Here is a 15,017-nt window from a genome sequence, read left to right on the forward strand (position 1 = left end):
GTTACCTGTAAAATATGAATGCACAATATACAGTAATTACGGAGATATTGGGATTCAAAGATTTTCTAATGACGTCACACAAGATTATTCGCGTACATATAGTAGTCTGATGAGTGGTGGCTCGGTGGGCGGACACAGAATGTAGTGCTCATGCGGTAGTGGGGCAAATGTGTGCTTGGCGCCGAGTGTCTACCAGATAATCTAGAATAAGGAAAACCTTGTGGCGTGTACTTTTGGATTTTCCAGACTTTTTTAAATTTATTTTCGGCCTTGAGGCGCGAGTATCTTAGAACCGCGAGGCCATGGACGGTGGCGCACACCGCCCATGTCTTATGCCGCCTCTGATTGCATGGTCATGATCGGGAAAGCCTGAAGAAAAATTAATATATTTTAAATAGATTTATCCTGATGATATCATCGTCAGGATTGCTCTAATAGGGTTAACATTGTTTTAAGTCTTTATGATGTTTCAAGGAAATCAGGAAAACATTCTAGTTGGGTAGGTACCTTGCTCTGAACGAGATAATTCAAATTCATAATGCCCTCACTTTAATAAAATATTTCGCAGTATTTGTGATTACACCTTGTACATGTCCTTGGTGCGTTATGTGAAGTAAAACGTTATCAATTTTTTAAACCTTGAGTAAAGAAAGTTTCTTATTAGGACATCAGTTAAATTTGCTAATTCACTTTTATCTTTATTGAAGACTATTAATATTCAAGAGCATGAAGAATTGCTGTCAAGATGCAAATTTAATGTCTCACAATCGACACCTCCATACTAATAACCCCGATAGCCTACATAATTTGGACAATATAATTATGACTTTTAACATCATTTCAAATTTGCGTGTATGTTTTTTGTATTACTCTGCTCGATTTCAATGGAAGTGATGTCATAACATAATAAGCGTTTCTTGTTCTTGATATACTCCATTGACAATGTATGTGAAAACCAAGAACTAAAATGTATTGATTCTTCATATGAAAATATAAATTGATTCCTCGGGTAATATTAATGAAAATTGAGCTATTTTCAATTTTGTATTACTAACATAGATACAATTATTTAGAATAAAATCTCATTTAACTAGTTCCTGCTCAGTTGCTTCTGTCGCCCTTGTCCTAGCAGATGAAGACTAGATCAAATGCCAGCATTTGCTTTGTGTTAATAATAATTATTGAATATGATGTATTTAGTATCATTATATATTTCTTGGAAGCGGCAGTCAGGGACAGCGATTATTGTGTGATAGCCTATTTCCACAAATTCTATCAGAATCTTTGGTTGTTTGGCCCTCTGATTAACCTGTCTGCATCAATATAACTTCAGCCGTACTTCTTGGTTTTAACTTATCTCTCAGTTAAAGATGTTCCTCAATCAGCACTTGACTAGCTCCTAGATTGTTCAGTTCACTTACAATTTAATAGCTCTGAATCCTCTGTATCCAAGAAATCATAGCAGCTTTACAAGTGAGCTAGTGAGCTTGTTAAGTGCCTTCAGAATTATCCGAGTGCAGCTGTCCTGTTCGTGCAGATGTGGTTCTTATTTTTAGCATCAAGTTAGACGGTGTTGTGTCTTTTTTGTAGAGTCGTATATTTGACAGCCATGAGAGAGAGAGAGAGAGACAATTGGGAATCAGTAAACGTGGGACGTTATACTGTAGAGCAACGAGTCCTGATTTCCTAAAATTATTATCTAAATAGTGAAAATTTAATTATCACTATTCGAAAAAAATAATAAAAAATTCGAAAATAAGATTTATATGTGTATGCCTACAAAATCCAAGTGACTCAAAACGCATCCACAACGGGTCTGCATTATGGTCTGGAAGTATAGTTGAACCTTTTTTCTTCTAAAAAGGTAATGCAGTAACGGAGAATGGCAAACGTTATCGTGCTATGATAACACAGTTTCTTGTGCCTCATTTGGAAGCTATTGGACGAGTTTGCTCCTGGTCGTGTTATTTCCCGATTTGGTGACCAGAAATGGCCTCCACGCTCTTGCGAACTTTTGGCTGTGGTGTCATTTGAAGTCACATGTTTATGCCAATAATCCTGTAGCAATCGAAGCATTGAAAGCCTAAATTAGACGCTGTATCAATGAAAACCCCCACATGTAGTCAGCAACGTTATTGACAATTTCGTCAAAAGGCTACACCAGCAAAGCTGTGGTGGTCATATACAAGATATTTTGTTGAATACGGAATTATGTATTCCTAACCAAATGTATATTTTCTAAATCAATAAATATTTCAATACTTTGCTACAGAACACTGAAATCTTGCGTTCTTATTGAAACACCACTTATATATCAGTATCTAAAATTAGGGTGACTTTATTTTGATCTCATTGGTTCCTACTGCGAAACTTAACCTAATTGTTAGCGGCAAGCTGGACCGCGTTGATTATGACCCCTAGCTCCGTGTGCATAATAGGAGCGCACTTTCCTATTGAGAGAATGGATCTTCACCTTTATAATTCTTGTGAATTAGGTAAATCTATTGGATCTTGTTGATGGGTATTATAAGAATTTCCTTCACCATAATTTCCTTTGACTGGTACCATCTTAGCAGTTTTATTCCGAGTGTATGGAAACATAATTTAGTTACAACAAAAATTATGTCCTTTTTTTTTTAAATTCTGCCTCAATCGAGATTTCAGTATAATAAGTCGAAGCTTTTAGAGAAAATTTGAACGTATCAAGAAGATAAATGACAAGATCATAAAAATATTAATGATATCACACTTACGACAAGAAGGAGATAAGTCAAAGCGTAACATATCTCATAGCCTTTTTCGGAGCAGCATCGTGGATTATCAAATCACCAGATAGAAGAAGTATACATACATATGCTGCTAGAGCTAAATATTTGGAATTCCATGGACTAAGAGGTAATAAAATCAGTCTATCCAGTAAAATCCAAGAACGACAACTAAGCCAAATATAGTGAGTACGGGGACAATAAAATTTAAAATTAGAATAAATTAAACGAAATTAAATTTGGATTGTATAGAATATGCAAATCGATAACTACCTGATTGTGCGTTCCAACAAAATAATGCATTGAAAGAACCATGGTAAAATAACCCATTTTTCCGTGAGAAACACAGGTGGAGAGACGGGCAAATGAAAAGCAGAATTATTTCTTTTTTTACAAGAAGCCAAAAGCAAGACCAATATAATGTTTGGAGGTCTTTGTAGAAACATAATTTGAAATATGTTGGAGGGAATAGTAGATAGTTTGTAGATTGTTCATCGTCTAAACCAGGAGATTAACTTCAAGTACCCCAAGAGGCGTTTTAAAAAAATACATCGAATACAACTTTATCAGTAAGTTTCAACTGTCATGGTATACGAAGAAAAGGCTCGTTCATATTATTATTTTAATTTAGTCAAGAAATATCGAATGAAGAAAATAGTGGGAATTTCAGTTTTCTCTATCTAATGCAGCGTAAGTAACTTTAATGTTTGTTGTTGATAAACTAAGGAACTCAGTGAATGACTTAACAGACTTAGCTTTATTAACTTCTTGAAGATATGTGCTTACGAGTATTATGCCCAGCTGGATAATAATAAGACATTTCCACTCATTTTTTGGTAGAAAACAAACAAATCAGTCAATTGCAATCAAGCAATTCCAGTTAAAGGTTTGCTGTGCCTAAATTTTCTTGAGGAATTGGGAAGACTGAATAAAAAATTGAAATATCTCACAAATCTTGTTAAATCTATGTAAAGTTGGAATATTCTCAAAATCCGCCATTTATTCCAAACGTTCAAAAACTTGAAAGAAATGAAAAATATATTTTGCTCAATTCTACTCTTTAATTAATTTGTGTCCAAATAATTTGGCAATATTCTTTTGTTTCCCTTATAGCTCAACTCATTAAAGTGATCCGATATGTTAAAAAGGTCTGCTAAGCGTTTTGTATCTACCATTTGATTTCTCAGTTCCGGAGCATAGGACTTCACTTGATCTCCGAGGAAAATAATCTTCTTGCCTAGTTTTAGAAATACTGTCAGTTGAAAGGGGTCCATCATATAAAGGGTAAACAGTTAATTTAGTTGATAATTTTAGGTAAAGGATGAAAAGTTAACTTAGTTGATAATGCCTTGAGACTCTCAATAAAAGGAGGACTCCCTATATTGCCAGTTGTCTACCTGACTTTTTTCCTTCAAAATATTAGTTTTGAAAACTTTATTGATATTCTCTTCTCTTATCGTGAAAAAATGTGTATGAAGAAGAAATTTAATTTTAAAATAAAATGCAAAAATCTAATATTTATAAATTTAGAGGCTTGTTCCGCTGATACAATTAGTGAGTCACCTCTCTGGCTGCCTATGAACGTCTTCAATTGTGTTATATCACTAATGATGGCCGTTGAAGTTCATTTTACTTGACCAAATGTAGCTGAAACCCAACAAATATATTTATCCTGACATGGCTTTTTTCGACTTCCTCTTCATTTCATGTCTATTGAAGAAATTATGGAAATTTCTGGCTTGTACCAGATTTCTGAAAATAAATCAGTTAATAATACTCACATACTTTTTATTTAAAAAAATAATATATCAATCTGTTTCACTGACTGTGCTAAATAACTAATTGAAAAAGGTGTAAATCGACATAATCTCCATATTCCTTAAAAATTCCACTTCAGTCTTATAAGAACAAAGAGACGTTAATTGAAAAATAATATTGATTATTATCAAATAATGTAGAAATTTAGTAAATATTTCATAATTAGCTTCAATTTTTCTAATAAATGAAACAATACCACGGTTGTTATAATAAATTATCACAATAGCAATTCAAATATAGTGTTATTATTACTGATAAAAACATCATCAATACCGCTTTTCTTATTTGTATTTTTTTTCAATTAGATACACTTTACACCCAATTCTTAAGATAAATAGTCAAATATTACAATCCTTTGACAGAATCATTGAATGTTTACACAATAATATAAATGGTTCTCTCTGGTTTTTGCGTTCCAGAAAAAGTTTCAAAATTCGAGATTTGATTGATTCGCTTCAAATGGTTGAGTATACTTTTAACTGTATCAAAATTGAGAAATGACACAAATATTTTCATAACTTAGACCTTAGTTAAGATGGTCAGACTGTCAAAAACTCGAATTTTCAGTTTATATCGGAAAAAGTCGATTTATAATATTGATAATGCAAAACCAAAGAAACCGCGACGTGAAAGTGTAAATGTGAATGTGAATTATGACTGGAGGATCAGTCCATTCTACAATCCAATTAAAGTAAGAAATTTATATGAATGTTTCTCGTTATCTAAAGATAAGTATTATTGTTTTCCATAAAAAAAACCGTTAGAGAACGAAACCTTATTACAATTAGGTATTATAGTTTACAATGTTGAATACATAACTGGAACTATACATGGAAACTATATTTCCATAGCTTTCATCGGCTTCGTCGTAGCTTTCTAATTATCAGTAGTGGAGTCAAAGTTTTCTGTTTTAACACATCTCTTTTTCAGAAGAACTAAAGTTGAATGGTACTAAATTCGGTGGGTAGTCCGATATGGTCAGTCAGGAAACTTTTAACCACTAAAAAATACGAAATAAAAACAACGTTATCATTATGGAAAAGAAAGTTCATCATTGTTTTCCTTGAATTTTCTCTGATAGCTATATGCTTTCGCAATCAAAATTAACAATGACTACGACGTTGATGTTCGACTTTAATTAACGGGCCTTTTAGCGCAATGTGAGACACTTGATTTCCATTGAGACCTCATCATGTTAAAATTTTGGCAATAAAATGTGGATCTACACGAAGACGATTTTTTAAATCCATGGAAAATGGAACACGATTTTCTTGGAACAAAAAGCCACTTGTCAATAATCTCTTAGAATGCTTTGGATAGTAACACTCTTTTGAATCAGATAATTTGTCCATTTTTGCAAATTTTATTTTCTTTTCGAAATCGAAGTACGTCCCAATCGTTCATTTCGTTTATTAACACTTAGTTTCATCACTTTATCACTTATACAATTTTCCATAACAACTTTACAAAAAGATGCAACGGGCAGAAAATCTTCATAAAATCATTGTTCTATTTTCAATGATTGTTATGATATGAATGAATATAGAGAACATCAAGCATTACTTGTAAAAAGAATAATCATAATCTTGATCATTTGACAATTTTGAAAAAGCAAAAAAGTTTCCAGAATATTTTTATATCTTGTTCGCTGTACTTGGTAATGAAAATAAAGTTCTCCCTTCATTAAACTCTATTTTAGTCGCGGCATTAGCTAGGAAAGTTTTTCTCATTTGAAGAACGGAAAACCATGTTTCAACTTATGGAAATTTAAGGTATCCATCCACCTTATGTAACACCATTTAGTAGAATTTCTCTACCGTCAATCAAGCTAAAAGATATATGAGAGAGTTCAAACATTTAAATAATTGGTTACTTTTCATTCAATGGCAAATGAATAAGACACTATAGTCAACGGATGATTATCCATAAAAAGCTCTCTTTTAGTTTTTGTTTATCTCCAACGAGAGCTACTTTCCGAAAATAAGCCTTATCTGAAAATTTTGAATTTTTTCATGTTTTATATTTTATATATTCAAATATCCACTTTTAGAATTTGACAGGTCAAGATATTTCTATGTAATTTACTTTTAATTGTCATCACTAATTCCATTCGCCCTAGTGCTTGAATAGAAGTTAAACATTAGTGTTCTCTTACGATACGAATTAAAAGCGCAATCGCGTATCTCGCAGGTACTACTTCTGATCAGCGATGATGTTTAATTAATTGAATACTGTTTTGCTACGGAGACAACTTACTCTTAAGTTCATAAAGGATTTATGATATTTGAGTGGTTTTTAAGGAAGTGTTATTGAATGCAAAAATTATACCAGCAATATTCGTCAAGAGAAAAAATATTGTGATTAATTTACATGTTGTACTTATTTATCAAATAACCAAATAGAAACAACATGTTGTGAAATGACAGGGGAGAGAATTTAAAAATTTTTATACTGGACGAAAAGTGGAGATATCATTGGATCAAAATAAAATTCAAGAAGAAATCCACTACCAATTGCTTATTGTAATAGAACACCACAAGTGAGCCAGATCCAAAATAAGAAGGATGTAACCTTGAAATATTTTTTTGAAATTTCCACAAATTTGAATAACAATTTTAAGAATTTGAATGGATTATTTTAATTTGTGTCCATTCATTTATCAAATTCGAAAATTAAATTTTAAAAAAAGTTATGCAATTAAGAGTGGGTAACACAAACTTTGTATTATTTACAGTGCGTTCCAAGGTCCATGTGGCTATGTACCTTGGAACAACTCTCTTGTACATTGAAACGGACAGTAAATAAATATAAAAATAACACATTTAAAAGACGAGTTTATTAAGAACTTAAGAACAAATTGTAAAAACTCAAAAACAACACAAAATTTTTTCTCTTATAAAAATTCTGCATTTAAATAACAAAAATCTTATAAAATTCAAGCTCATAGGTCTTTCACTTTCTGACATCAATATCTGGGCATAAATTATGAGTCCAACGACCACACTCAGTGCACCAGCTACATTTTCCCCACCACCTTTATCAGCATTCATTAAATTTCCGCAAAGGGAATGCTATTTTCACTTTCGGAAAAGGTCTTCATTATCTGATATTTTTTTTGCAACTTTTGGTTTAATTTCTTAGAACGGCGAAACTTTTGGAGTTGAATTTTTTCCCAAATTTAGGCCTTTTGTTGCCGATTTTATTTTTTTGCTCTTATTTCTTCTGATCTCATCTCTCTCTGGGGTGTCGGTTGCTATCATTATTGTTTCAGTGTTTCTCCCTTTCTTTTTGTTTTTCCTGGCTAGTGCTTTTGGGAACGACTGTACTTCTTCTGGCGAAATAAATCCTTTTTCGAGGGTTTCTGCATTTAGATTTAAAGGTTTGAATGGTGGAGTTTTTATACCTGACAGTCCAGCTCATGGTTCATTTGTTTTTTCTTCTTTATTTGAGGTTAAATACTGAGTCTGTTTATCAGTAGTAGGAAAGCTGAGCTGTGGTACGTTTTTTTTTCAAATTGCGATCCGTTACGCAGGAACCCATAAAATCTAGATTTGAAATTATTTCGCTGTCCAGTAGATACATTCCGAAAGTTCTAAAATCAATTAAAATATTTCTGGGCGTAAAAGCTCGAGGAAAAGCAGTTCCCAGAGGCTCAAAAAATTTTTGTACATTAACTCTATTAAAACTTATCGATCTGTTTAGACTTGGGTTTTCGAATTGAAAGAGTGTTTTAATGCTTTTTAAGGAAACCACGCATCCACTCCTCACCAGCATTTTGTTTTGCATCTCATGTAACTGGGTATTGCTTTTTATTGGCCACAGCAAATTTATAGGCAGATTGTCTTACGCCTTTCTTAGTTAAGTCATATTACATTAAATTTTTCAATATATTCTGTTTAACAATTTACCTCTTCTTCAGTAAACACTTGCTTAGCGGCAAAATTTACTTATTCATAATTTCCTTTTTGATCTTTAAATTTTTTGGCTCTCTAAGAAGTGTGGCGAGGCTAGCTTTAAACACTTTGAAAGACTCCCTAAAGCTCATTTTTTTTGCTGAATCTTCATTACATACAGCCTCTTTTAAGGCACCAGATTTACTGGTTCTCTCTTCTTACTAATCTTTCTTTGTGACATGACTCCACTTATCCACAATGATTTGCCGTTAGCACAAAATCTCACTCAGATATGTTAAAAATATTTACTTTAATAACTACAACTATTTTTTCTTATTACTACTATAAAGCGCAGTTGAAGACTAGAATACAACTATGAGGAGTAAATAGACTTGCCATTTAAGATCATTTATGGATTGATAGATGGAGACACTGGTTTTAAATTTAAATCGTTTCAAGGTACACTATGTCTAATATACAACAGACTCCCCTAATATAAATAAAACACAAAACATAGCATAACGAGGACATACTGTGCTATGAACAACACTACTTATAAATTGAATGATGTAAACTTCTAGAATCATTCTCAAAAATGGTAAAGACAATTGGAGTTATGATTTGACACTTGTATTAACGAAAGATGTGGTGTCTTGTAATATAACTTAATAAATCTATTGCCACTGTTCATTTTAACTTTTAAATTTATTTAAGATTCTGATATCTCTTATAGAACAAAAGTGAAGTTTCTACATGCAATAACTGAAGGATTGTTAATTTTTTATTTAAATACAATATCGTTTCAAGCTCGTATTTTTCCTTGGACTTTTTTCAATAAGTCTCGAAAATTAATCCGTTATAAATAAGTAGTGTCAAATTTTGCAGTTGTCAGTTGAATTTCTTAAGCTAGTGAAACCATCAATATCTCACTTTTTGATTGAAAAATTTCTTACTGAAATTATTTATTTTAGTCTTGAGTCCATTACACTTGACACTTTATTAAATTGATTGAACTAATGATTATCTGATTTTATCAAATCAAAAATTTTTTATAGTATATGCAATATTCGTATTGTAAATTCATAATTCATAATATGATACTTATATTACCGAATCCACGTCATTGATTACTATTTTCACCATCGATGCTTAGTAACAAATTCGTCGTTCTATTATTATAAGAGATAAAACAGCGTGGACTAGAAAATTAAACTCAAAAACAAATCATATTTTTTGGCAATTTATATTAATAATACCAGTAAAAAGTGACAGACTTTAAAGCTTCCACATCGATAACATTATTGACACAAGCAGACAGACTAAAGAGCAGAGACATGAGAAAATCTTAAAACGATAGTAGTAAAATATATAAGAGAAAGAAGAAGAGTATGTTCATAGATTTTCTCCCTATAGAAAGACAAGAGACCCCAAATCGTATTTTAAATTTCAATGGTTATTGTTCGTAGTCATATCATAAACTTGAATTTTCGGAATATTTAACCCTTAATCGTCAATCTGAGATTACTGTCGTCACATTGTCGGCCATGGTAGTCATGAATGACCGTCGAGTGCTTTTGTCAATCTCCCAGACTTTCTAAAAGTCCTTGTACCACCCTTGTTTGTAACACTTGCTTATCTGACTGGTTCTATTTTCCAGGCGGAAACATACGCTATTTGTATATGCAAAACTCATTGCGCCCAACGTAACTACCACAATACAAAATTATTTATTTAGATAGTAGAGTAACCATCCAAGTAGTACTTGAGTCTTATACAGTTGAGCCAAAATTATTATAGGGATTTTCTTAAAAAAATATCAATTCGTGGTTACAGAAAAAGAAAAAACAAAAAATCAGCAGCATGGAGTATGACTTCAGGTCTGAAAAAATCAAATAGATTTATTTCAAAGCAACCAACTGATCCCAGAAGGCTCTTTCATTAAGCAAAGATGGACTGAGAAGAGTAACTGGTACGCTCATTAGACATTCCGGACAGCTCTGGTTCTTTCTGCATGGAATCGAAGCGAACAACCTAACACCTTCTCCGTGAGTACGAGGCTGTCCATAGTTAAAAGCTGCGGTACTTACATTCAAGTTTCTTAAAGCCAAAAGAGGTGAGCCGCTTAGTCTCTAGATAGAGAACTTTGTCAAGTCTTCTCTATATGAGTGGCAAACAGTCAAAGGTACACCATATTTCAAAGTGTTAGCGAGGTAGTTTCACAATTTTTAGCTCATCTAATCTGATTTCTGTACTCGCAACTCTTTGCTCTAGGAGCTCCGTATTTTCATTCGTTATAAAATAATTCTCTCCATTCTACATCCTACAAAGGTGTCTAAACTATCTAAGCTATTGTTTTTCAATTGTTTAATCACAGGTTCTACATTCACGTCCTCCCCTATTGTTATATCTTAATCTAGGAGCGTTTAGATACATGTATAGTGATCCTTCTCATTCGATGGAGACCATCAAAAAATGGTTTAATGAGTTTCAACTTGGTAGCACGTTGTCTAGTCCAGATGGCCTGAAAACACAAATTACAAAGCTCTACTATGTAGGGCTATTGGACCGATTCGACGCCACACCGAACAGATATCAGCCACATTCGGCGAAAAAAAAGTCGCTGACTTAAGTGATTTAAACCCAAAGAAGACTGTATGAAAAATAAATTGAAGCTTTTTCAAAATTATCGTTGTCCTTTTGGAAGCTGAGTATATTTCGAAACACCCTAGTATGTGATAATATAAATCCTAAAAAGTCGGCTGATGCAAGCAATGGATGGTGCATAATATGGGTTAGGCTGCTCTGCCGAGTGACTTTCACTTTATTTATATTTCGCGCCCAGCTGCAATGTGACATACTATAGATAAACGAAAAAATGTGAAGCAATGAAAAAAAAAAAAATTACTTCGAAAATATATTGATCAGGTCGTAAATAGTTTGTACTGAATTCAATGAAATATTTATTTGAAAGACAGTAATTACAGTTCAAGTAGTTGCTTGCAACTTGTTAAACTAGTCTATCTTAATTAGAAATCTCCTTATTTTCGTGATGCAAGGAAAAGGATAATGATAAGATGATATTTGATTTCATATCAGTTGCTAAGAGTACTCATGATGGAACAATAGATTGAAATATTTAGTTTTAAAGTGGAGCGTAGTTTAGTTGTTTGTACTCAAAAATATGTTTGATAAGGTCTTAAATAATGATCGCCGAAAGTAAACTATCGACGTCGACTTTCAAGTGCCAGAACTAAAATTTTAGATATGAAAAATAAAGAGCAAACTGTGTACTCCAAATATATTCATTCAACAAGAGTAAGGGCCAATTTTCACACTAAGAGCAGTTAAGCTTAACATCTATGTATTATTTGATTAAATTTTCAAAACAAAATATGCTTCAAAAAACTTCATAATGATAACCTTAACTATAGAGGTGGATTGATTGAGAATCTGTAAACTATGTATCTAGGTACCATAATATGTTGATTAATTTTGTTATATTTATCCCATTATTTACTATTTACTTTTACTCATTCTGCTATGATCAGTTTGAAAGTTATGTCGACATGGAATAAATTGAGAAAATTATCTTAATAATCATCAACCAATATATACTCATACTTATTTTTAAGAAGAAAAATTTGTAGACTCTCGCATACAAGGGAGGTTGAGAGCTGGAAGTTATGTGTTTATCAATTGTGTTAACATTTGAATGAAAAACTCAAAATTTTTATTACTTATGGAGAATGTGCAAGAAAAAGTCAACAAATCAACAAAAATCAATGAAATCTTTCCAAATAGTGATGTAAATCATAAGTATTTCTTAAATAAATTGCTAATGTTAGTGAAACTGGCACCCTTGCAAAAAAATAATAGTGATGTTGTGGATGAAGTAGAACAAACAAAAGTTTAAGGCAAGTTTACAGTGGAACTATTCGCATCACTTGGTTGTATGGCACACTAAATTGAGAAGTATCACGAAATACTTAGTGAAGTAATAGAAATAAACTTTGACTATAAAATTGAAAACTAAACTGGACATGTAAGAAGCAAATTCACAACTCACACAACAAATTCACAACTCACAACACAACAAAATGATATTTTAATTATTTGAGGCAAAATATTTTCGGAATGTTTGAGAGAAGTTTGATAACAAAATAAATTATTTCAGTTGATTTTCAACTTTTTTATTCGATTTCTCATAAAGTAGGAATAATTATTTACGATGGTTGAAACGGTAGTTAAACGACCTTTAAAGTGAGTTATCACTCTTAATACTCATTCCCATTTGAGATGCTATGAGCTTTGTCTGCTTTTGCTAGATGTTGATGCAAAACAAACCCCTCTTGAAAATTATAGCGGGACGTGGCTATGCACACTGCAGTTACCAACCCCTCTTGAAAATTATAGTGGGACGTGGCTATGTAGACTGCAGTTTTTGATAGGAGGTGAAATATAAAGGGTGGCACATTTCAAATTGACATTTTCTATACAAATATAACAAATTTCTGAGATACCGAGTGATTGAAAATACTCGTATGTTGAGTCATGAATTTAAAGTCTACTTTGAAGTTGCTCAGTTATACTCTTACGTTCTTTTAGCCTCTAGGAATAGGAAGCTTCAAAGTAGGTGTCTAATTCACTCATATACAAAACGTCAAACTTATCGTATAGAGATACCTACCTCTTCTACTTATTGTTTCAAAAGAGTAGTTTTTAAGAAACACACAATAAATTAAGTAAATGAAGATTCGTTGCCTTAGTGTCAATGTTTTAAAAAATATTGAAATTTACAATGTTTGCACTGGAGTGAAAATTCATTTCTGTTCATTATAATATAAAGTCGTGAAATTCCTTCATAACATCGATAAAAAATCACTGCTTATACGCTATAGACCTGTATTCCAATCAACAGATATCGGAAATCTTAGGCATGAATATCTGTTGTGCTAATAATTCACTGATTTCAACAAACAAATAACATAGTAGACATCCTTAAGTCTCCCACGCAAGGGAGCTTCGTTATTTTAGTCAATATGAACTAAGCGGGAATATCTAGAACCGTTGGTGAAATTGGTTATCGAAACGCGCGTCAGACATTGTGGTTGTATTTGTAGTGTGGTCGGTTTGGTGCTATATACCCACCGAGATAAAACAGTATCAGCTTCATTTCTAATGCCTCACATGCAGGATACGTTCCAATGTGTTAATTCAACTTCTGTGGTTCAAAAACGAGTCCAATGTGTACCTACATGCTGGAATGTATTTACGGGTCTCGGCTCTATTTCGCAGACATCGTATGTGGGGTTAATTAAAAAATCACATATTGCCTCACTATTTCAAAATTTAATTTGTGCTAGTAATGTTGCTGATGATCAGAATCTCATTATTGGTAAAATGAATTTATGAATGCTGTCTCGTTAGTTGAGTTTACATATTGATAATTTATTAAAATTGGGTTAATTGTAAAAAGATTGTATGTAGTTTTGACTTATTTTGCAGAATTTGAAGACGTTCTTGTGTTAGTGTGGCATTATTTGTTTATTAACTGTGAATCGTAATAACTCAAATATTTATTCTTAATTATTTCGACTAGTAATAATCTAGCTGAAAAAATATAGAACCATCTATTTGCAATTATAACAATCTTAAAAAACTGTTAAAAATTCGAAAATCAAATACTGAGTGTTTAGGAAATCTGCAATAACCGTATGAGACATATTAGACTGAATCATCAAATTACGTGACCTATAATATACAGTTTAGAGATTGTACTTGATTTTCAAGTACCTACGTACTGCTAATATCTAATTCTGATTACTATCTTTTTAGGCTAGATATAATTACTCAAAATCGATTGAAAAAATACATTCTGAAATCAAGAAGAAAAAATTAGAGGAATTAAAAAAATTGAAAGAAGAGGAGAAGCTACGGCAAAAGGAGTTGGAAATATATCAAGGTAATTTAGTTCTCAAGATGAGTACCTTTTAAACTCGAGTTTTAAATATGAACGAATAGATGAACTCGATGGATTTTTATAAATTTCAGCTATTGAGGGTCTCGTAATATGAACAATATCATATTTAATCAATTTTTCTATTAGAAATTAAATAAAATATTTTCTATACAACGTGCTTATATCTAGTAGATATAACTTTCTCACTCACAGTATAGCTTATGATCTAATTTCGATTATTATATAACTCAAATATCACAATCGTAACCAAGACTTAGTTTGGGGGGGGGGAGTTGATTTGAAGTAAATAAAACAACAATAATATACTTACATGAAATTTAATATGGTTAAATTAATTAAGTTCCTTTGCGCTAAATCTAAAACCATTATTAAAGAAGAAATCTTCGGCAGATCAGTAGCCATCCAGAAACTTCCACAAGCTCCGCTCATTCCGATCGAGAAGCTTGGCGAATAATCGAGAAACAACACAAAGTTTCCATACAATACAAATTAGTTCAGCTAGTCGAATAGAGATGGCGTTACTATGAGCAACGTTCACTAATTCGGCTGCAACTGTACCTG

General features: G+C 32.2%; 1 protein-coding gene across 4 annotated transcripts in view; it reads left to right on the forward strand.

Moving 5' to 3' along the window:
• LOC130896060 (chloride channel protein 2-like) overlaps positions 1–15,017 on the forward strand; it is a 56,998-nt gene that overhangs the window by 17,238 nt on the left and 24,743 nt on the right. For 2 of the 4 annotated variants that reach the window (XM_057803847.1, XM_057803844.1), the window contains exon 2: positions 14,312–14,438. In XM_057803847.1, coding sequence (XP_057659830.1) covers positions 14,312–14,438 — 127 coding nt within the window. Of the gene's footprint in view, positions 1–4,949; positions 5,275–11,628; positions 11,792–14,311; positions 14,439–15,017 lie in introns of those variants that run through there. The other 2 variants (XM_057803843.1, XM_057803846.1) reach the window with 2 other exon arrangements.

Source organism: Diorhabda carinulata, chromosome 6 (genome assembly GCF_026250575.1).
Source record: "Diorhabda carinulata isolate Delta chromosome 6, icDioCari1.1, whole genome shotgun sequence".
Lineage (NCBI taxonomy): Eukaryota > Metazoa > Arthropoda > Insecta > Coleoptera > Chrysomelidae > Diorhabda > Diorhabda carinulata.